The sequence below is a fragment of the Dama dama genome, chromosome 19, assembly GCF_033118175.1.
Source record: "Dama dama isolate Ldn47 chromosome 19, ASM3311817v1, whole genome shotgun sequence".
Taxonomy (NCBI): Eukaryota; Metazoa; Chordata; class Mammalia; order Artiodactyla; family Cervidae; genus Dama; species Dama dama.
In genome coordinates this window covers 71,173,430-71,195,097 of record NC_083699.1, presented here as the reverse complement: position 1 = coordinate 71,195,097, position 21,668 = coordinate 71,173,430, and the positions used below count along the sequence as shown (strand labels likewise).

Genomic DNA, 21,668 nt, shown 5'->3' with positions numbered 1-21,668 from the left:
AATAAGCAGACCTCTGATGATCTAAAGAGCCACAGCTTCACGTATTGACTTAGAGAAAGTAAATGGCATTTCAAATACAACCTTCATACTTTGATAGATGAGGTCACCCTGAGAAAGATGATACTGTGGGCCCGGCAGTGGGGAACCTCCCTCCAGAGAACCGCTTTGATTTTCAAGGTCAAGGAAGGCTTCCTCGGAGATGCAGCAGGTTTTTAGTGACTTGGACTAAAATGAAGATTTTTTTTTTAGAAAAAATTAAAAGCCAAGTCTGACAGAGCAGACAATTAGCTGTTCTTGTTCAGCAACAAGGATGACCCTGGAGTACAGGGTTGGCCCCAGAGAACGGGGATGACCCTGGCCTGCATAAGTCAAGGGTCAGTGTGGATTTACTCCTGAGGTCCAGGCGGCTGCTGTCTGTGGTCGACACTGACCTTGACATCCTGGTGGAACAACTGAACTCTTGTGAGTTTCCCAGAGGGGTCTCAACAGGGGCGGTGTCTCCTCCAGCGGACACTGGACAGCGTCTGGAGATGTTTTTGGTTGTTACCACTGGGGTAAGGGGGATGCTCTTGGCATTGCATGGGTGAAGGCCAGGGCACTGTATTTAACATCCCCCAGGGCTCAGGACGCCCCTCACTCCACCCCGCCCACACACAGCAGGGGGATGACCTGGCTCCAAATGCCAGAGGTGCTTCAGGAAAACCCAGTCCAGGGTAGGCCTGCACCTCCCCAGTGTCCAACCGTGATGACAGACCCGAACGCTGTGACTTCCAGAGTGCCCCCAGAGTCAATAGAGAATTTTAATGCAGCACAAGTCCTGGGCTGAGTACAAGTGGAACCCTCAGCTGAAGCAACAAGGCACCTTCTGGAGCCCTTCTGGGAACCCAGGGGTGGCTGGAGGCCATTCGTCCGCCATCACGCTGTGGCCAGGGTGCCAGGGCTGGGGATGGCCGCTTTGCCCACAGTCTCACAGCCTGGCCCCCGGTCTCGGGTGTCTGGTGTGCCAAGCCCTGGGTGAGCCGCCGGTGTGCACGACTGATGAGACCACTCCTCCCGAGCTGACAGTCAGCTGTGCCACCTGGGAAAGGGGACAGGCTGGCGCTTGCCTCCCCTGGGCTCCCCGGGCATGAGTCACACGTAACCAGATAACGATGCAGATCTCTGTCTGCATGTCTAAGGTCTCATTCCAACATCTCAGGGGGTGACAGAGCAGAAAGCAACCTTGAGCCTTTGTGAGCCAGCCCCCAACCCTCTGCCGTCGGAGAAAACAGAAGCGTGGCGAGGTGAGATGGCTCCCTCTGTCCCCCACAGCAGGTTTGTGGCGGGGTGGGGACAGACTTGCTGGATGCTGGTGGAGGGCTGTTTCTACTATGATGGTTGCAGCCAGCTACCCCTACCCTGCATCTAGTTACCAGATATTGACAAAACAAAGAAGCCGGTCTAAGCTTGACAAACAAATATATATACACACATACAGAAGTAGCCCCCAAGTACAGTGCTCTTTGGATGCTGGGGAGCGGTAGGTTTTCCTGCTTACAGATCTGAGATCTGAGCTTTGTGGGGCTGGTTGGGAAGTCCTGACTCCGCTTATGTCTCCCTTCCATTCTGAAATGAAGCCTAGACAGCCCCAGATCTCAAGTGGAAGTGGAAATCTGTCGCTGCTGCTGTGAATTCATGAATAATGCAACTCAAAATGAGGTAGGGGGGGATACCATTCCCCTCCCAAGTCCCCCCCACCCTGTCCCTCGTCCCCTGTGGTGTTTTGGGGGTGGTCGTGGGAGAGGCAGGCTCCCAGAAGCAAGGAATCTGCAGTAAGGCTCACACGGTCACCCGGGTTCTGCCTTTTCTCCTAATAACCTTCCACTGCCAAGTGGCCGCGACCAACGTGCTGACTTTAAACCCCTTTATGGAAAGTGCCATACCCTCTTCTGCTGCCATCACTTAAAATAATGAGTTAGGCGCACTTGTCTTAGTCTGTCTTTCAAGTAGATTAAATTCACGGGCTCGTTCTCCTGCAGTCTCGCAAGCTTTGGCCTGGCTGTCTGAACCTCCAGATTAGACAGACGAGCACATGCCAGACGGCAATGAAACGCAATTACCTAGGCAAACTTTTGAAGGATTTGAGCCCTGGGGCACAGGCTGTTTACGACAGACTAAAAGCACCGTTTGTACTGAGCAAGACCAGTTGCCTCTGTCTTTTTGAGTTCTGGATCCTGCCTGCCACTGGACTCCAGGCAGGATTTCTAGGGGCCCGATAACATCAGGCTTCTGTCCGCACCTCAGCACCTCAGGGTCTTTGCTCTGTTTTTCAACAAGAAATTGCAAGTACCAACAAAAGCCTATTATAACATCTCCCTTTGTGTTCGCTGACTCTCTCCCATTGGTTTATTTTATTTTATTTTTTGGTATTGTGTACCACCCTGAAAAAAAGGCAGCAAGAAATCATCCTAGAGCTAGCTGCTTTGGTCTGTAATGTCTTTGGAAATGAACCACCTTTGCAATAAACAGGAACTTCCTGCCGGCACTGAATAAAACAAAACAAAACCCCAGCAAACCAGTCTCAACAGCATGTCCAAAGTGCTTTCCCCTTGATTGGAACTGAGGGGCTGAAGGAGAGGAAACAGAAGTGAAAAGGAAGATTGATAAGGCAGGTGGCAAACACCTTTTCAGCCGCTGGTCCATAATTCAGTACCTTTTTTTCAGACAGAGACCAGACAGATGTGTTGGAATGGTCCTCCGTCCACCAGCTGAAAACGATAATGTGACCGTGAAAAGGGCGTCTGGGAGCAGGGGGTTAACCGGACTTCCGTAGTCCTATCAGACACAGAGGGAGGCCCTCCAGGGGACGGCAGTGAAAGGTTTCAGCATTTGGGGACCCGGGCCCCTGAGGTCGGTCAGTGGGTCAGTTTGGGCAAGAGGCTGCGATCAGGGGTGGGAAGGTAAGATCGGCTAGCAAGATAAAAAGTGAAACTTGGAAGGACGGATTTGCAAAGTGCTGGAACCCAGAGGGATCTATGTATGGACACTGCTGGAGAAGGAGGGGACACAGGGGGTGGGCGAGGGGACAGGACACAGGTGCCGAGGGGATGGCAGTGAGGTCAGGGGGACGGTGCTAGGAGGAAGCCACGGACAGACAACCTCGTCTCGACTTTTGGGGTTCCGAGCCATCATTAAATATGGGAAGCCAGGTTCAGGCATCTGAATGACAGGCTCCGGTGAGCTGTCTGGGATGCTGGATGGAGGGAAGGAAGACACGAGAGAGTCTGGCTTAGGTGGGCGGCTCAGGCAAGGGAAAGGGGCAGTGCTTGAGTTAACAGGAGCTGTGCAAGGTGATGGGGGCAGATGAAGAAGCAGAGTGACTTCCAGGTTCCCTCCTTGTCACGAAAGTGGAGGGAAAGGACCCAGGGAGGGGTAGTGAGTCACCCAGGTGGGCCCCGCAGGTTCCCACCCCCTCCAGGCTCCTAGATGGGCTCTGGGAATCACAGAAAGGGCAGATCGCGAAAGCAAGGAACTAAAGCACCGAGGCAGCAGGTGCCTGGGGAGGAAGGAAGTCATTTGGGGCAGGAAATTCTGAAGCTGGGATTAAACATCGCAACTCTTGAAAGCAGGGAGAATGCTTGCTCGATGATGCTCACTGACCTCCTTCCCTACCCGCCCCCCGCCCCCAGCAACGCCGGGCATCCGGGCCAGGGTCATGGGGTCTGGAGACATCCCAGAGAGAGTTCCCCACCTGGCCTGGGACTTCTAGGAAAAAACTTGTTGTCGTTCTCAGAACCACGATTCCGGATGGGGAGGACTGGGCACAGGTGGGTGGGGTCCTGTGCGGACCGTCGGAGAGGCAGCCCTGGGGTGCGTTCTGAGGTTTCGATGAGGTTGCAGCATGGGGGGAGAAACCTCACGTGCTCGCTCCTGGGAGCCCAGGACTGTTGGAAAAGCAGCCAACCTGTACCCTCCCCGGGTCTCAACGGACAGCGTAGACGGAGGGAAGAAGGCGGGGAGAGAGGTCCCAACCGATGGGTCCAGGAGGAGGGAAGTTCGGTTGTTGGTGGGGACAGAGATGTCCTCAAGGAGAGGGGGCAGGACGGGGAGCTGGAGGGGGTGAGGGGTCAGGGCTTTCTGGGTGGGCCCCAGCATGGACCAAAACAGGTAGGCAGGGCTGGCAATTGGTGTTCAGAGGCCAGAAGAGAAGGCAGGGAGAAAGACAACTGCTCGCAGCCTCAGTGCCCCACTGGCTTATCTGCTTGCCTCTTCAGTCATTTCAGAGCATGGGTGGGCTCACCGTGGAACAGCTCATGGCCCATACAGGCCAGGCCTCTGATGAATGGAGAGCCATGAGGTCAGTGGGGAAGGTGCCCTGTTATTTCCGGACCAGCCTTCTGTGGTCATCAGATCCTTGCCGGGTGACGTGTCTAGACAGAAGGAGGAGCCTTGCAGTGGAGGCGGGCGATGCCACCTCCCACCGCACGGGGTCTTCACCGTGTTTGGTCAAGGTCACACCCAAGGTCACAGAGAAGGGAACCACAGCCAGGGTGGAGGGGGGAGCCAGAGTCCCCAGGTTAGTCTGTCCCTTGCTGTTTATGTGCTGCCCCTGAAGAGTGAGCCTCTTGTCCCTTGGGGACTTTGGCTGATATTCACAGAGAGGTACCTGTTCCAGGCGATCTGTGTGGGGCTTCCCTGCTGTGCTCGGTGGTAAAGAATCCACCTGCCAGTGCAAGGGACACAGGGGCCATCCCCGGATCTGGGAAGATCCCACGTGCCGTGGAGCAACTAAGCCCAAGCGCCACGACTATGGATCTCACGCTCTCGAGCCCAGGAGTCCACGTGTCGCAGCTATTGAAGGCCGAACGCCCCAGAGCCCGTGATCTACAACAAGAGAAGAGCTGCCGCGGAGAGCAACCCGAGCAGCACAGCTAGAGAAAAGCCCAGGCAACAGCAGCCATAAATAAAGAAATATTTTTTTTTTAAAAAAAGATGATTTGTGCTAAGAAAATGCCAGGCCCCACTGCCCCTCAGGTAAGTCCTAGGCCTTGGGTGTCCGGTGCTGTGTCTCCAAGGCTGAGGTCATGAGACCCGCGGGCGCTTTAATGCTTAGGCAGTCGTCTGCCAGCGAGTAGGATAGGGCCGCCTGTTTCTTGCAGAACGGAGTGACCGCCGGTGCCCAGACGCCTCCCAGCTCAGGATAAGAGCCTCGCTTATGGAGAAGGGGGGCTGGGAGGTGTCGGCCCCCACGACACAGCAGCTCCGCCAGAGAGGACCCCCGAGGTGGGCGCCCCACCAGGGAGTCCAGCACCAAGGGGCGGTTTTTCTAACTCTGGGGGACTCCCTTCAGGACAGTTGTCCCACGGGCCTCCACACCACCCATTCCTATGAAGACAAAGTCATCCCAGGATGGCTTTGACTGAATAACGACCACCCAGAGCCACTGGCCTTGAGGGGTGCGAGCCTGGACCCAGAAAAGGTCCCTCCCAAGTGGCTGCCTGGAGTCAGGGGTCTCGGGGGAAAAAGCGGATTTGCAAAGGGTCCGTGGACTAAAGTGTTGGCAGCCAGCCGTGTCCTCTCTGCCAACGACAAGGGACAGGAAGGTGGAACCGCGACGGCACCATCTGCTGTGTTGTGAGTATCGTGATACAAAGCTGAGCAGGAAGCTCCCTTCCGCTCTCATCACTGACATGTCAGCAATGGAAGGGAAAACCAGGAAAAGACCCCCATCAGCGCGGGAGGAGCTCAAGCATCAGCCCTGGTTGGGTGGGGGGCTGGTGTTCCACCCCTGCTAAGGCACCCCACAAACCCACTTCCTCGCCACCCACCCCCGCCACCACCCCGGGGCTGCGACTGAATTTAGTCTCCAGCAGGCCCTGAGCTGCTTGTTTTGCAGTAGGAAACTCTCCTTCATAAGGGTGCTACTGTTGGTATTGTTTATTTGTATTTTTTTAATTTCCAAAAATAAGGAAAGGTTTATAAAATGGGGTGGGGGGTGGGGAGGGAGGAGAGGGCCAGGGAGGTGGTGACCCCAGCATGTCCCAGGCTCAGCTTGGCTTCTACTGGCACCCCACCCCCTGCCCAGGTCTCCCCCCCGCCCCTGTTCTGAATGTCGAGAATTAAGCAGGCCGAGCCGCCTGGGCTGGAGATGCGTCTAACAAGGCCCTCATTGTCTCAGACAGGTGTGAGATTGGACTTGATTCGGGGCCAACACCTCCAGTCCCCGGAGCCAGCTCTGTGAGCCGAAAACATGCACCAACCCTCCAGTAATACCACTGCAGCCAGCCAGAGTCTCAACAATTTAAGGCTTAACACACACAACATAAATCAGAGGAGGATGGACCGGCCGACTGGCAGTTTCTTGGGCGGATGCCTGCAGACTGTCTGCAGATCAGACCCTGCCTGTTTGGGTTATTTGAGACCTTTTTTTTTTGGAAATATAAAGATGAGAAACTGGGTGGAGCAGTGCGCAGAGGCACACTGGTGTTTGCCCTTTCTTGTTCCAGCGGCCTCTGCTTCTTCCTAAGTGCTGTTTTGAAGGGACTGCTCAGGAAGCTTCGTTTTCACTCTTAACCAAAGACTCAGGCTGTGTTTGAGTTGGGCAGGACAGACAGAGGGAAGCCGAGTGCTCCAATACGGATGCTGTCCATGTGACCTTCATGTAGTCATTCCACCTCGCTGGGCTTCCAATATCTCCTCTATCTGATAAGGTGGGGGAACCATCTCATGCTGGTTTAGCTTTCTCTGAACACTCATCTCCAGTGGTCAGAAGTTCAAAGTCACTATATAAGAGCTGCCTGAAAGTGAAAGCATTAGTCGCTCAGTCGTGCCTGACTCTTTGCGACCGTGTGGACTGTAGCCTGCCAGGCTCCTCCGTCCATGGGATTCTCCAGGCAAGAATACCAGAGTGGGTTGCCATGCCCTTTTCCAGGGGATCTTCCCGACCCAGGGATTGAACCCGGGTCTCCTGCATTGCAGGCAGATTCTTTAACCATTTGAGCCATAAGGGAAACCTCTGTAAGAACTGCCTAAAGGAGGAAATCATCATCTTTGGGAGAAAACTTGCAAACCCTCTGAATGCTCTGTTTCTGAGTGGATGGGATTCTTGGAGCAAGCAAACACCCATCACTGGCCTCCTCCTCGTATCTGGTCCTTAGGAACCTGGGATCTGCAGAGCCCAGAGCTCCAGGCCTTGGGGCAGGTGGTCAGGACAGGCTGTGGGAGGTGAGGAGGAGATGGCAGGTCTGTGCTGCTAGTTAGAGCAGAGCCTCCAAGCTCCTGTTTTTCCCATCGCCTCTGAATGAAGCATCATTTAAGAAAGACAACTACCGAATCACAGCATCTCAACCTAGGAAGGAGCCTGGAAGCCCCACCTCGGTACAGCGCCTCAAGGAGAGAGGCATCTGGACTTCACTCGTGGAATTCCTGTGACGATTCCGGGTGGCACTGGCCCAGCCATTCCATGCCCTTGACCCTGAATTCACCACCAAGGGCGTGGCCACCGCAGGGATGCTGGGGCCTGGCCAGGCAGCCTGGCTGTCCCTGCCGGACACCGTTCAGGGAGCGAATGGCATGGGATTTGGCAGCGTCCTGGCGGGGGACGAGGGGGGACCATTGCTCAGTCTGAGCCCCAGCCTGCCCAGGCGCCCCCTCGATGCACTCCCACGGCTGCGACCCCCGCCCGTCACCCTCCACACCTGTTTCCTGACCCGCTTCTGGCCCAGAGGCGGCACAGGCCACAAGCAGGCTTTCAAGGCCCAGGCTTGTGGGCAGACTCGGCACAGGGAGGTGAAACGCGGTTCAGAGAAAGCCTTTTGTAGGTGGTTCATCCAAAATGCAGAAGAGGCTGACCATTCACATTCTCTGAATGTGTCCGATTCATAAGGGGACAGGCACGTAAGGCGACGGGTCAGGGGTCCCCCCCCACCAGCCGCTGCCCACATGGGACCGGTGGTCAGAAGCGTCCCTGCAGCTGTACCCATGTCCGCGTCCCAAAGCAGGGCTTGGGGACGCTCGGTGGGACTGAGGAGGACAGCGGGTGGCCTTGAGATGGGTGTTCTTTTTAACAAGATCCCTACTCCCTCAGTAGGAAATTTAGTATTGAAAAGATGGAGAAAAGATGGAGAAAAGAGAAGCCATGATACAGAATTGAACTAGGGGATCCATCATCTCATCATCTCATCTCAGTGAGGGGCAGAGCAGGAGTAAACGTCCTGGGGTACCCTCTGTACTGACAGAGGAGTCCACGAGCTGTGCCCACCCCTGCCCCACCCAGACAGAAGGACCGGGGGCCAGCAGGATGGCCCGTGGACCAAGCCCTAAGACTTAAGAGTTCAAGTCTGTCTCCCAGCGGGCCACTCACTGACACTCCCTGGGCCTTGATGCCTCATGCATGAAATGAAGGACTTCCAGAAAGACATTTTTTGGGCTTCCCAGGTGGCACTAGTGGTGAAGAACACGCCTGCCAATGAAGGAGACTTAAGATGACGCGGGTTCAATCCCTGGGTCAGGCAGGTCCCCTGGAGAATGGAATGGCAACCCCCTCCAGTATTCTAGCCTGGAGAATCCCATGGACAGAGGAGTCTGGTGGACTACAGTCTGTGGCATCACAAAGAGTCGGACACAACTGAGTGACTTAGCACGCACACACAGAAAGGCATTTAAGGTCCCTTTCAATTGTAACCTGATAGCTCAATTGGTAAAGAATCCACCTGCAATGCAGGAGACTCCAGTTCGATTCCTAGGTCAGGAAGATTCCCTGGAGAAGGGAAAGGCTACCCACTCCAGTATTCTGGCCTGGAGAGTTCCAAGGGGTCACAAAGTCGGACACGACTGAGCGACTTTCACTTTCAACTGTAACCATTTCCATTCCATTTGACCCTGTGGAGCAGTGGGTCTGGGCCCTCCTGTTAGTTTACCCAAGGAAACCAAACATGAACAAAGATGACGCTAGGACCACTCCTGCCCTTGTCCACCCCAGGGCTCTCATCGCTCCTGGAAGTAAGGAGACACACAAGGTCATTATCACAGAGCAGCTTGTGGCTCACAGGAGAGAAGAGATGTGCAACGCCCTGGTCACGCAGCAACACTACCAACAAAAGCATGATGATAGCAATCATAGTAAAAAGATCACTGACCACACAGGAGTGTTTAACGTGTACCGGCCTCTATGCTAAACACATGACAAAAATATATCTCAGTCCCTGTTCACGAAGAAATGAGGGTCAATGCCACACGCCAGGCATCCAGTGCTTTGTGTATATTAACTCATTTCATCCTCACAACTCTCCAGTGATCTAAGCACCATCACTGCTGTGCCCATTTCACAGATGGGGATCACAGGGCAGAGAACTGAAGCAATTCTTGCCAGGTTACCTAATCAGGAAGTGGCCAACCTGGCATTTGAATTCCATTATCCATATCCACACCTATGAGCCCAGATTCTTCTTTCCTCATATACTGCATTCTGGGTGTTTCCATGTGTTTTTGGAGTCCCTCTGATGAAAGGGTGGGAGGAACAGCTGACTGATGGGGTGGATGGACAGAACTGGCATCCCACTTTGACATCCGCAGGCCACTGTGTGCTCCCGTGAACAGCCAGGCAGGAAGTTTGAAAAGTAAGAGAAATTCCTTACAGACGCTCTAAGGCGTTTCAACACCCCCGCCCTCCCCCAAGGCGTGAAAGAATCAAATGAGGAAATCGGGAAGGGATTCTGGAATAAGAATAACAAGATTTCCTCTCCCTTCCACCTGAACTGGCCGTCCATAATTCTGCACAAATTCAATTGTAAAGTCAAGCTTTGTAATTCGTGGAGAATCATATTAAACAGAACCACGTCTGGGCAATGGCTTTTCCCATTTAGCAACATATGGTGGCTTAGAAAGTCCAATCATGTAGCAAAAATATTATGAAGAAAAGAGCCTCTTAATCAGGGGAGTAGAGTTGGGGAAAGGGGGCTCTGGGCCATCTTTGCTGGCTTCCTGAGAACAGTGGGAGTTAATCCTCGAGAGCCCCAGAATCTGCCCAGAATTACAACCTGTTAGAGTTTAGGGCCACCTCGTTAATGGCCTTCATGATGGGCGAGGGTGGGGACTCACGTGGTTGACAGCTCCTGAACCACACAACAGGCAAGACCCCCAGGACCATGCCATACACACTGTGGGTGGTTGGTGGGGGGGACTACAGTGGCCAACAGCATCAATCATTCCAGATATGCGAACCGCAGTTACTCTGTGATTGCCTTCAGTCAACGTGAGAACCAGGCAATGTCCTCGTCTTTCTTCGGGGACCCAGACCCCAACACAGACACAGGCTGCAGTTTCAAACCTGAGTGGCAGGCAGGGGAAAGAACTGCATGTTTCAAAAGTTTCCACGTTCATCCTGAAGATCCCAGTCCCACTGGATGACCCACTGGGTGGCCCACTGAAGCACAGCTTAAAACTCAGGCAACGCCAGTCAATCCACATGGCAGGTGATTTACAACCAAGTACGGATGAAGATTAACAGACCCCGAGAGGAACGATCCCAATAAACCACTTAATGGGCAGAAATGCCAAGTTGAGCCCTTGAGCTTGTGCTGACTTTTGCAGATATTTTAATAACTTTATCATTATATAATCTGCCATCTGATACATACAGAGAGATGCACTAATGGCCACAACGGTGGGATAACCCCCAGGAGACATAATACAACAATCAGGTTCACTTCCTCGGATGACCTACAACTCCAAGAAGTGCGATCACTTGTCAGGTTATTTCTTTCTCCCTTTGTACCCTGAGATACCTACCCAGCAAGTGTTTGTGTGCAGCCCGTCCCAAGATGCACGGCATAAGCCCTCTGGGTCTTGATCTGGCCTTGGAACGAACACACAAAGCTGAAGGACAAAGAGAACTTCGTCCGCAGTAGGAATCAGCGAGAAATGGGGTCTGGAGACTTCATGCCTTAAGACAGGTGAGCTGTATCCTCCTCCCAGGGTCGTGCAGACTCCTCAGGGACCTTCCTCGCCCACCTGCCCTAGGGATGCTCTGCTCTTCTGACCCCTGCGTGGTCACACCCAAGTGTCAGATCTGAAGGACCATAATGCATCCTCCTTCAAGATCCCCAAAGGACTGAGCCCACCACTGCGAGGACCCAAATCTGTCATTAACCAGACCTGGTGACACTGACTTATGAGGCCCGGATCCAGCGACGCTGGGTGGGAGGACCAGCGGTGTGCAGAAATAAGTCCTGTTGCAGCCCATGGTGGTGTGTGTTTTAACGCTCAAGTTACATGAGCCGCTAAGTGACCTGAGGAAATGCTCGGGCCAGAGTCCCCCATTGCCTCCTCCGCCTGTTTGTCCACATTTTCTCCAGGTGCGAAAGCAGCAGTGGGAGGGGGGGGGTCCCATTTTTAGAAGGATGACCTTGCTACTGCTTACAATTAGAGGTTCTTTCCCACCATCATGAAATGATACTTGGAATGTTCTTGACCCCAAAGCTAACCCTGAGCTGGTGTGAAATCACGATGGGCCCCGAAGTGTTGGTACTTGAGCCTGTGTCTGGAGGGAAGGACTGTCTTTTCCGCCCAAGGACTGTCTTTCCTACTCATGGCTCATTCAGGGGCCTGGTGCCATGGTTCTGTTTTCCCTGGAAAAACACTTATTTCTTTTGAACAGTACATGTTACATTCCATGCCGCTTGGAAGAGCCTGAATTAGATACTCAATCTGAAGATGCTCCAAAGCTTGATCATCAAAAATCAACTGGATAAGAAGTGGTACATTCCATCCCCCATCCCCCACCCCCCATAAATTATTAGAAGTGCCCAAAGAAACAGGAAATAAATATGATTGGCCAGTGTTTGTTTTTAGGGTGAGTTCTATACCATTATTATCATTATTTTGTTTTATTTACTGTGGCTGGTAACTGAATCTCTAGTAGCAAAACATCACATGTTCTGCCAGAAAGAGATTACAGAAAAGAAGTCTACAGGTAAAAAACTGGGTTCATCAGTCAAGATTTTATTTACCGGAGGAGTTTTGCAATCTGGATCTTTAATCTCTGTTAACAACTGGGCTGCTCTAGGGCTTTGAGAGCAATTGTTCAATAATAAGAAAGCTCATGTGGGGCTAAAGGCTTTGCAAATAAAATGTGAAAATACAAATACACCCTGAAGTGGCTGGGAAGAGTTGAGCGTCCCCCTGCCTCTGTACGTTTTCCCCAAGCTCTGGTGCTCAGAGGGCCAGACGGAAGTGGGGGAAGACCGAAGTAATGCCCGTTCCTCAGCATTATTTAAATCATACATGTTGAACTTTAAAGAGTACAAAAATAACTGAATGATGGTGGACCTGTATTTCTCTTCCATGATGGGGGTGGGGGGGTTGGGGGGGGTGGTAGGGAAATGATACAAATGAGGAAGACCAGCTCCGTTCGGAGAACTACAGCCAATAAGAAAACACAGGTGTTTTTTTTTCCCCTCCCCAGAGCCTTTTTGTTCCTATCGGCTTCTACTCTTTGCCCCTCTCTGGGTACAGACTTTTGGTAAACTCTGATACTACTTCATGGCCGCAGTCAAAGTTTTGTTTTTAAATATCCAAATGTGAAAGGCTATCTTCGGGTGATTTGTAAATGTGGGATTATGAGATATGCAAAGTGAATCACAAGCCTTTCGCAATGGGTTTCTGGTCCACAGCGCCTGGCCATTAAAGCCATTTTTAACAAGGCAGCTTGTTCAAAACAAGTGATATGCTGGGCTCCAGGCGGTCACATTCTTGAGTCCATCCCAGCTGGCCGGCTGCGGTCTCCATGTCATCTTCTGTCCCTACGCTTACTCCCAGCCACTAACTATGCCATGAGCTTTTGGGGGCCAGGGCGAAAGGCACCCAGGCCTCCTGTCTCCTGCTTTTCATCACCTCCATGTTCCAGGGACGATGCCCTTTCTCTACCACTGTTGGGTCCTCTGACCCCATCAACATAGGTGCGCTAGGAAATGTTAAGAACTATCTGATCTCATCTAGGAAAAAAAAAAATCATGTTTTTTTTGTGGTTGGAAATAAAAGGACCCTGATATGAGTTCCAGCAAGTCAGGGCCTGAATGAGAGTACCTGGATGATGTCTAAGTGTGGCATAAGACACAGAGTTCACATCTACCTGCCCATCACATCTGTTTTGGGGGAAACAGACAAGGGGACATTGCTTCTGAACTCAAGCTGATGCCCCCATCCCTTCTACTTGGTGTAATGGGTAGAATGGTGTCCCTGCAAAGCTGTGTCCATGTTCTGACCCACAGGACTAGGAACATGACCTTATTTGGGAAAAAAAAAAAAGTGTCTTTGCAGATGTAATGAAGTGGAGGATCTCGAGATGAGGTCATCTGGGTTATCTAGGGGAAGGTGGGTGTCTAATCCCATCACAAATGTCTTTAGAGACATAAGAGGGGGTGACACATAGGAGGCCATGTGAAGAAGGAGGCAGAGGTGGAAAATGATGCGGCCACAAGCTCAGGGATGCAAGAAGCCACTGAAAGTTGGAAGAGGCAAGAAAGGTTCCTCCTCTAGGAACTTCAAAGGGCGTGTGGCACCTTGATGGTGGACCCTGGCCTCCAGAAACAGAAGAGGATAAATGTCTGTTGTTTTAAGACACTAAGTTTGTGGCAATCTGTTATACCAGCCGTAGGAAATTAATATGCTTGGTTTGGTGATGCTGATCTGAACAGCCCATAATTACTAAGCCTTACCTGTGGGCTAGCCCTCATGTCTGCTGTTTGACCTTTCGCAGTGGTTCTAGGATCGCCAAAAGTAATTACTACTCCCATTTTGCAGATAGGGAAACTGAGGCTTTAAGAGGTTAGGTAACTTGCCAAAAGTCCTGCAGTGATAACGTGGTGGAGGCCAATTTGGGGCCAAGGTGGTCTGCCTGTTGAACTCATTCTTAGCCACCAGGCTCCGCTATGTTTCTTGGCCATGAGATTTGCAGCTTAACCTTCCTACTGTTTTATCAGCAATAGCAAATGAGTGTTCCAGCTACAGCTGTGTTAAAAACTTACTTTTCTGAACAAAAACCTTTGGGGGTGTGTGTGATAAGGAGAGAGAACTGGCCCAGAGATCACAAGCATAAGGGCCCATTTCAGAATGTATCAAATTCACAGAAGGAATACTTTATCATTAGGATCAAGACCTAAAATGAACCCTTCTTTCCTCTAATTAGGAAAGATGTCCACAGGCATTAACAACATGTTCCGGAAAGCATGGTCTGATCACCTTGAACGACATCCATGAAAACGCTCGGTCTGAGAATGTGGTCCTGCTAAAATGTGGTTTATGATGACTAGGGTGCTGACAGCTCGCCAGGTTGGCGGCTCCTTTGAAGGGCTGGTTTATTAAGTACTTAGCTGAGAGGTGCTTGTAAATACATCACAGGCATTGGAGCAGCACTCTTCAAGGGAGTTCTGTGTTGATGACCACACAGTCCATAAATAGAGTGCGGAGGAAAAGCAAGGTGGGCCACCACTGAGCACCACTCTGTAACTCGCCCCAGGTCTCGGATGGAAAGCAAGGGCAGCCCACACTGCTGAAACCACAGGCAGACTGGGAAGCCAAGGCCTGAGGGCCTTTTTTAAAGGAAAAAAAAAACCCCAAAACTTAACTTTTTCTCCATCCTTCATCCCCAAAGTTTCTAAATGTCTATGATGCAACTGATAGCATGAGCTTCTCAAGCTTGCCTTAATACTGATACATTGTATCAGTCAAGAAGATGGAAAACAGTACTGTGAGTTCTCAGTTCTTCTCTCTCCAGTCATCTAGTTCTAACACCTTGTAACCTCTCTGCCTACAGATGAGAAGAGGGGCGAGCATCGCCCACCAGGAGCCCAGCAGAGCTCTTCATTCTGTGTCCATTTCACTGTTTCTCCTTCCTTCCCTCCCCCTCTTTCCCCACTGCCTTCTTACATTTATTTATGTTTATTTATTCATGGGAACACCTGATCCAGGCTTGTTTTCCGTGTAAGATTCTGCTGTTGTAGACCTTGCTAGGCTCTCAAACTCTACTACACCTAGATAAGAGAGCTATGTTTAGATCACTCCCTTTTCATGTTCATAGCATGTCTTGTAAGTTGATTTCTAGCACCCTGAATATTTTGCTCTGCGTAACCATGACCATTTGTAGATTGACACAGGAGAGTGGCAATCTCCAAGGTAATGCAACTGTTCCCGGCTTCCTACCTTGTTTTTGAACTTCTAGAATTGCTAGAAGAGAAAGAGAGAGAGAGAAAGAGGACAGGGAAGGGAAGAGACACTGTGCATTTTATTTTACCCCCAAGGTTGGAAAGGGAATTTCTCTCTCCTCCTACAGAAAGTGAAAAGGTTTTGGTTTCTTTTTCTTTTTTCTTTGGTCAATCCAGCTGACAAAGATTGACATAAGTAACTCAGTATAGCTGAGAAGCCAAGTCGACTCAGTATCTCAAAAAGCTACCCAGATAATAAGTACCAGAAAATGGTGTTTCCAAAGTAATTTTGCGTAAATCACTAGCAGAACAAAATAACTTGGAATATTAAAATTTAGGAGATGATTTAAGAGGTCAAGCCCCGCCAGCCATATGCAAGTCTTAGAGCACCCACACTCCTGCAGGCTGATCAGACGTTGCTGGGGTCTGGAGGTTAAGAAGGCCTTGGTCCCACTGGAACCTACAAGAGAGCCTTCCACGCAGGAAGGGTTGCCCCAATAAAGTGAATGGACAGCTAAGAAGCCCTCTGCCTACCCACACATCTTTCCTTCACGTGTGCATGCTCAGAGTGTCATTATTCTGAGTTCAGCCTTCTTTTCCCCATCTTTAAAAACACACATGTCTCCAAAGCAGGAAGTGTATTCAGGTGCCCACCATCCCTGAGTCCAGCCCTAACGGTTCATTATCAATACCTCACAATAACAGAACCCAGTCTAATCAGGACTGCCGAGGGAATGACCAGCCCAGCACCTCTCCCATCTCCCCGTGGGCAATGGGAGTTTTACTTGACACAGACCAGCCCTGTGTCTAAGTCCTTGATCCAAGGGTGGGGAGCTGGGAGAAACTGCCACCCACTAGCACTGGTTTTGGAGCCAGAAAGGGTCTCCGTTTGAGTTCACTTCCCATCTTGGAGAATTCTGGCAATCGTTAACCTCTGAGGTTCAGTTTCTCTGCCTATAAACCACACCTACAGGATTGTAGGAATAACACAATGTACAAAAAAGGTCTGACTTGTACCAAAAGATAACTGTTCCCATTAAAGAGTTAAGCCTTGTGCCTCCTTGATGCTGACGGCAAGACAGACCAAAAACAAAACTTGGCTTCTTAAGTTTCTCTGGTTTTGACAGTTTTCTGCACCAGTAGATTTCACTCTGTCTCTGTTTTCCCCGAAAGGAGGGAGTTACATACATGGCTTAAACGTGGTTCGTCATTTTTGGTAAATCAGGAGTCAGATTCTTAAAACTACTTGCTCGGGTTGCCTGAAGCCATCTCTCAGGGGAGGTGTGGCTGACGCGGTAGCAGCGGCTCTCTGTTTGTCTAGACTCTGCCTGGTCCATCTTTCAAAAGAACGTGTGTCGAGTTTTCTTTCCTGTGACTGGGAAAGAAATCTAAAACTCGGCCACACAAGTGCGTGATGATGTCCTGACTTGCTTAAATGTGCAGCCATGACCAAATGGCTTTCTCTTTGATTTTAAGACCTGGTAAAGTAGGAAGTTGAAATTAACCTCAGCCCTTTTATAGCTGAAACCTCAACAAATAAACAGTGGTTTGGTGGCATGGCAACCTAGCCCCCTTTTCCATCCGTACCCTGCTTCAGATCATTTGAGGTGCCTATTTTGAGTGCTTCTTAAGCACATCTGATTCTAGATAAATAGAGGCAGTATCTTAGATCTGTGATTCCGTACTGAAGGAGTTAAAGGGCCAGGCACGACCCTCCGATGAAGCCCGAGAAAGACCGGGTCCATCAGCCTATCGACCTGGGATCTCTCGGAGCCCCTAACTGCTGACGATTCTGCCACGCTGAAAACATCCACCCATTGGTTCGGCACGGCTGTAAAACTGCTCTTGTTAATACTATGGGGATGTTTTTCTTCCAACTACTGCGGCCATTTCAAAGAGAGCCGTAAACACATGCTGAATTTTTATACAAAGCATCTTCTTAAATATAATATAGAAGCTCTAGTGCTAAGCTGGGAAAATAACCATTTTCATACCCATCAAGAACAAAATGAAGGTTTTGGCTGAAAGAGACTTTACTGTGATTCCTGTTAACTTTCTAATTTCAGGGGGAAAAAAAAAATCCCAAGGGTCTACTCGAAACAGGACGAAAGTAAAAAAGCATTAGATTTCTAATGGGAAAAAAGAAAGGAAAAGGAAAAGTCGTTTTACATAAAACTCTCCCAGATACTTATTTTTTAAAAGCTGTTCCTACAATTTTACAAGTGATGCCCTGAACGGCAAATCATATTTTGGAAAGAAAGGACATCGGTGACATAGTTAACACATTCTCTATAGAGTAGCAACTAAGACTCCAGGGCACTCTCAAAGCAAGTTATTATTACTTAGAGGTTGCAGCAGTAAAAAAGTTTTTAAAAGGAACAAGAAAGGGGGTTAAACCTGATACTGTGCTAAGCATACAGTATTCCAATGAGCTGAGGAATGCCCGTCAGTGGCAATGCCTCCGACCGAGAGCTGCTGATGGCTGAGGATAAGAATTCAACACCCCACCCCCAGGCCCACCATTTTCTTTTCGGTAAAGAGAGTGTATCTGACCAGGAAGAGAAATCAGATCTGGTTCACTCTTCACCAAAACCGAAACCAAGCCAGACTCCTGGTGATGGTTTCCACCGGCCCCCATGTGGTTAAAGTTTCCACTGACTTTCAAAATGCTTCATAATTTTGGTTTTAAGAGCAGCAGAAAAGGGCAAATCCCTTTATCTGCCCAGGAGTAGAAATGGTCAGTGACGCCGTGAGAGGATAAGAAAACAGAAGTCTCCCCTTGGATGTTACAAGCGGAATCCTGCAGATGACACGCATGTAAACGACCCTGAACACAAGATCCGGCCATCTCCTAAAGAATTTTATTCTATTTAGAAGAAAAGCAGCAATTCCCCCGCCCCACCAAGCCCATCTCACTTAATGTGCCATTTGATCTAATTTCTCACACACGCTTGCATTTTGCAATTTCAAAAAATCAATACGCGTATTTTGAATGAGTATGCGATGATGAGGCACCAGGAAACCAATGGTTTCGTGGGACCTCTTCTTAAATACATCTCAGAGGCAACTGGAGATGAGACGCAGCCCTCCCAAAGTCAAGCTTGGGTTTCTGCTGTCCACCAAAGGGGTAATCTACAGAAAGACCCCTTAAGATCCTGTGTCTGCATAGGATCTTACATGAGGGGGATCCCTGGGAATTTTTCACGCAAATAAGAGAATCTTCCCCAGAGATGTGAGTGTGAGCGAACAGCATGGGCCATCAGGCTCTGGGGAAGACGATGGAATTCCCTTTTGAAAGCCCCACATGTGTTAATCCCAAAAGAAAGCTATGGGCTGGAAACCCTCAAGGACTTGGGATTCTTGCGCATCTCACAATAACAGCTCAGAACACAGAGAAGGCCCAGGAAATCTAAGTTCCGCTGTCCCAGCAGGGCAGGTGCACGTCCCCTGCTGGCCACCTGCCCAGATGTGCCCCTTATCTTTTCCTGTGAGTCAAGCAAGCCTGCCCCTTTGAGAAAGGAATCTTACTGTGACCCTACCATACACAGCTGTGTTCTACACGCCCTGAGAAAAACCACTGCATTTCGGAAATTTGAAATGGTATCACAGAGCAAATAATCACTGACGTCAGTGCTTTCTGCAGTGTAAATGAACTCTGGGTATTATCTCGTTTGGTACAGTGGGTTTTATGCAATTACTGTGTTTTACAGTGTTTTGGCCATTGCCAGCTAACCCCCACCGTGGTGGGAGCAGAGAGTCCCCACCCTCTGGACTGACTGCAAATTCATTAGTTGCGATGAATACCCTGAATAGGACGGTGTCCAGACACTCCTATTTCCTTATATTTTCAAAAGGACATGCATAAAATACAAACCCCACAAATAATCGGGAAGGACGTGAAACGTCTTGACCTTCACCTGGCTTGATGCATGCCATGTGTGTCTTCAAGTCAAGTGAGAAAATGGCATGGCCAGAGCTCCTGCTTAAGAAATTCCAGACATGATCTACATAGGGATATAAACATATCTAGATTTACAATGGTAAAGGATCCGCCTGCCAATGCAGGAAACATGGGTTCAATCCCTGGGTCGGGAAGATCCCCTGGAGAAGGAGATGGCCACCCCACTCCAGGATTCTTGCCTGAAGAAATCCTCATGGACAAAGGAGCCTGGTGGGTGACGGTCCAGGGGGTCGCAAAGAAACAGACAGGACTGAGCGACTCAGCAACACCCTCTCTATATCCTCTGTAGCAGGGCCTTTCAGTCTGGGGGTCTTGTTATAATGCAGCTATGACTCAGCAGCTCTGGGTTGGGTCAGGTGGGTGCACTCTGCTCTTAGCAAGCTCCCAGGCTGCTGGTCCGGGGAAGTGGGGAGGAGAAGCCACAATGGGTCTGGGTGGGTTCTGCCCAGGGGCGAGGCGGCACGTGGGCTCCATCCGGGTACTTACCCTGCATTTGACTCTGAGGTTGAGGGTTAAAAGCAGTGGAGTGGTTCAAGGAGGCCCGAGGGTTGGGTGTGGGGGCTGGGTGGTGTGGGCTGACCCTCATGGCCGTTCGCCGCAACTGCTCCAGTTCACTGAGCCGCTCGGAAAAGGACAAGCTCCCGGGCTTGGTCTGATCGTCTAGTTTCTGACGATGTCCTATTGCGGGGAGGGGGTGGGGAGGGGGAGAGGGAGGCAAGGAAGGAGGGAGGCAAGAGATCAGAAAATGTACACTGCGGATTGGCTAGAAGTCGGGTGTTTCTGGGTCTCCCCTCCCTCTTCCCTCACTGCCTCCCCACCCACACGTGGACCTGCTGGAGACCTGCACATTCACAGGCACCCCTGGGGATTCGGGGCCGGCAGATGGGGGACCCCTTTCGTCATATTGCTCGGGGGGGCACTCCTTTGGTCTGGCCCCGGGCGCCCACCTCGACCTTCCGCACCCATCTGCAGGGGGCAGAAGGCAGAGGGCACGCTGGGCTTGGTGGCAGTGGTGATGCATGGCGGGAGAAGGGGGGAAGGGGCAGAACGTTGGCACTTGCTTTGCCCTGCACTGTGGGCTGGAAAAGGAGCCCCAACAGCTTGCCCCCCAGCACACACCCAAGCCTGGCTGGTTTCAGAGCAGCGAAGTGGGCCCTGGAGCTTAGCAGCGAGCTCGGCCAACAGGAAATAAGGTGTGGCTGCAAACCACAGCCCCGGGAGGTCAGATTTCCTGTTAAGTGCGGGGCAAGGGCCCCTTCTCCATTCCTCGCCAGCTCTCCGAGAGCATCCTCTCTTCCCTGGAGCCGACTTCCCCGGGCTCGGCCTCCACGGGTCTGAGATTCGCAGCAGCCCGGGTCCCCTGGAGCCCAGAGCGGGCTGCCAGCAGAGTGAAGATGCTTCCCCGGGGGGCCTCTGGAAATCCAAGGCGGGGAGGGGGACCCTCAGCACCACAGGAGCCAGCAAGTGTCCTCGCCTGCCTAGCTCCTCGTCAGTCACCGTCACCAAGATGCAAGCAAGAACCCTTCACTAGAGAAGGGCCAGGAGGAGGGCTAAGCTTCCTCTTTCCTCCCTTAGTTCTTTATCAAAATGTCTTTTTAAAAAATGTATTTTTACTTTCTGACTGCACTTCTGGGCTTGTGGGATCCTAGTTCCCTGACCAGGGATTGAACCCGTGCCCCCTGCAGTGGAAAGGCAGAGTCTTCACCGCCAGATGGCCAGGGGAGTCTCCACAATGTCTTTAAAGCAGAGATTCAGGCTTGTCGAGCAGAGCTGAGGCTCCCAGGTACCCAAGTAGCCACAAGGGTTAGAGGGGTGGGGCTGGGCTTGACCAATTCATTGGAAGAAAGAGCCACTGACCAATTTCACAGCTCACATCCCCCCCTCCATCGTCAAGGGACCTCAAAACAAGACTGGGGAAGCAGCCTCCTTGCCGGCACACTCCAGCGGCCTTCCCCATGCCCGACCCCCTCCTCAGTGAGAAAGATGATCCCTGAATTCCAGCCCCCCACCCCCCAGCCCCAGCCCAGGGTGGGAGTGGAATTGGGAGAAGTACATTTCAGCCCAGCTCCCAATGGCTACAATTATAAAATTAAATTTTATAACTTGTATTATGGTTCCAAATCTCCGTGGTTTGCCGTTTCTTCCTGCTGCCAGGCCCCTTGGCACAGCTGATGCTGTCTCAAATTCCAGACCAGAAAAAGGACCCACTATACTGCAGTGATTTTATCACGAGCAAGACCTGTTTGGCTCCAAGATGAGGAAAAATACTTAAGCATAATATTTGTGTAGTTCAAATGCAATGCTCCCTCTTTTCATGTGTCACCAAGGCAAATCTGGTCTCTGATTCAGCCCCTGCAGCCCACAGCCCTCGGCCTGAACCAGGCAGCCCGAGTCACGTGGGCCCAGCACACATGCAAGACCTCTTACCCGCTGAGTATTTTAAGCACCAGCCTTGTCGGTGAAAGGCCACAGGGCCAGCTCCCGGAAAAACCCCTGCCACCCCTTTTCCTCAGAGGGACAAAAACAAT

At 51.1% G+C, this 21,668-nt stretch overlaps 1 protein-coding gene across 3 annotated transcripts in view; it reads right to left on the bottom strand.

Moving 5' to 3' along the window:
* Positions 1–21,668, bottom strand: part of RUNX1 (RUNX family transcription factor 1) — a 264,480-nt gene that overhangs the window by 24,039 nt on the left and 218,773 nt on the right. For 2 of the 3 annotated variants that reach the window (XM_061167359.1, XM_061167360.1), the window contains one exon: positions 19,627–19,818. The exons of the other annotated variant lie outside the window; for it this stretch is intronic. In XM_061167359.1, coding sequence (XP_061023342.1) covers positions 19,627–19,818 — 192 coding nt within the window. The remainder of the gene's footprint in view (positions 1–19,626; positions 19,819–21,668) is intronic. 3 annotated transcript variants of the gene reach the window in all.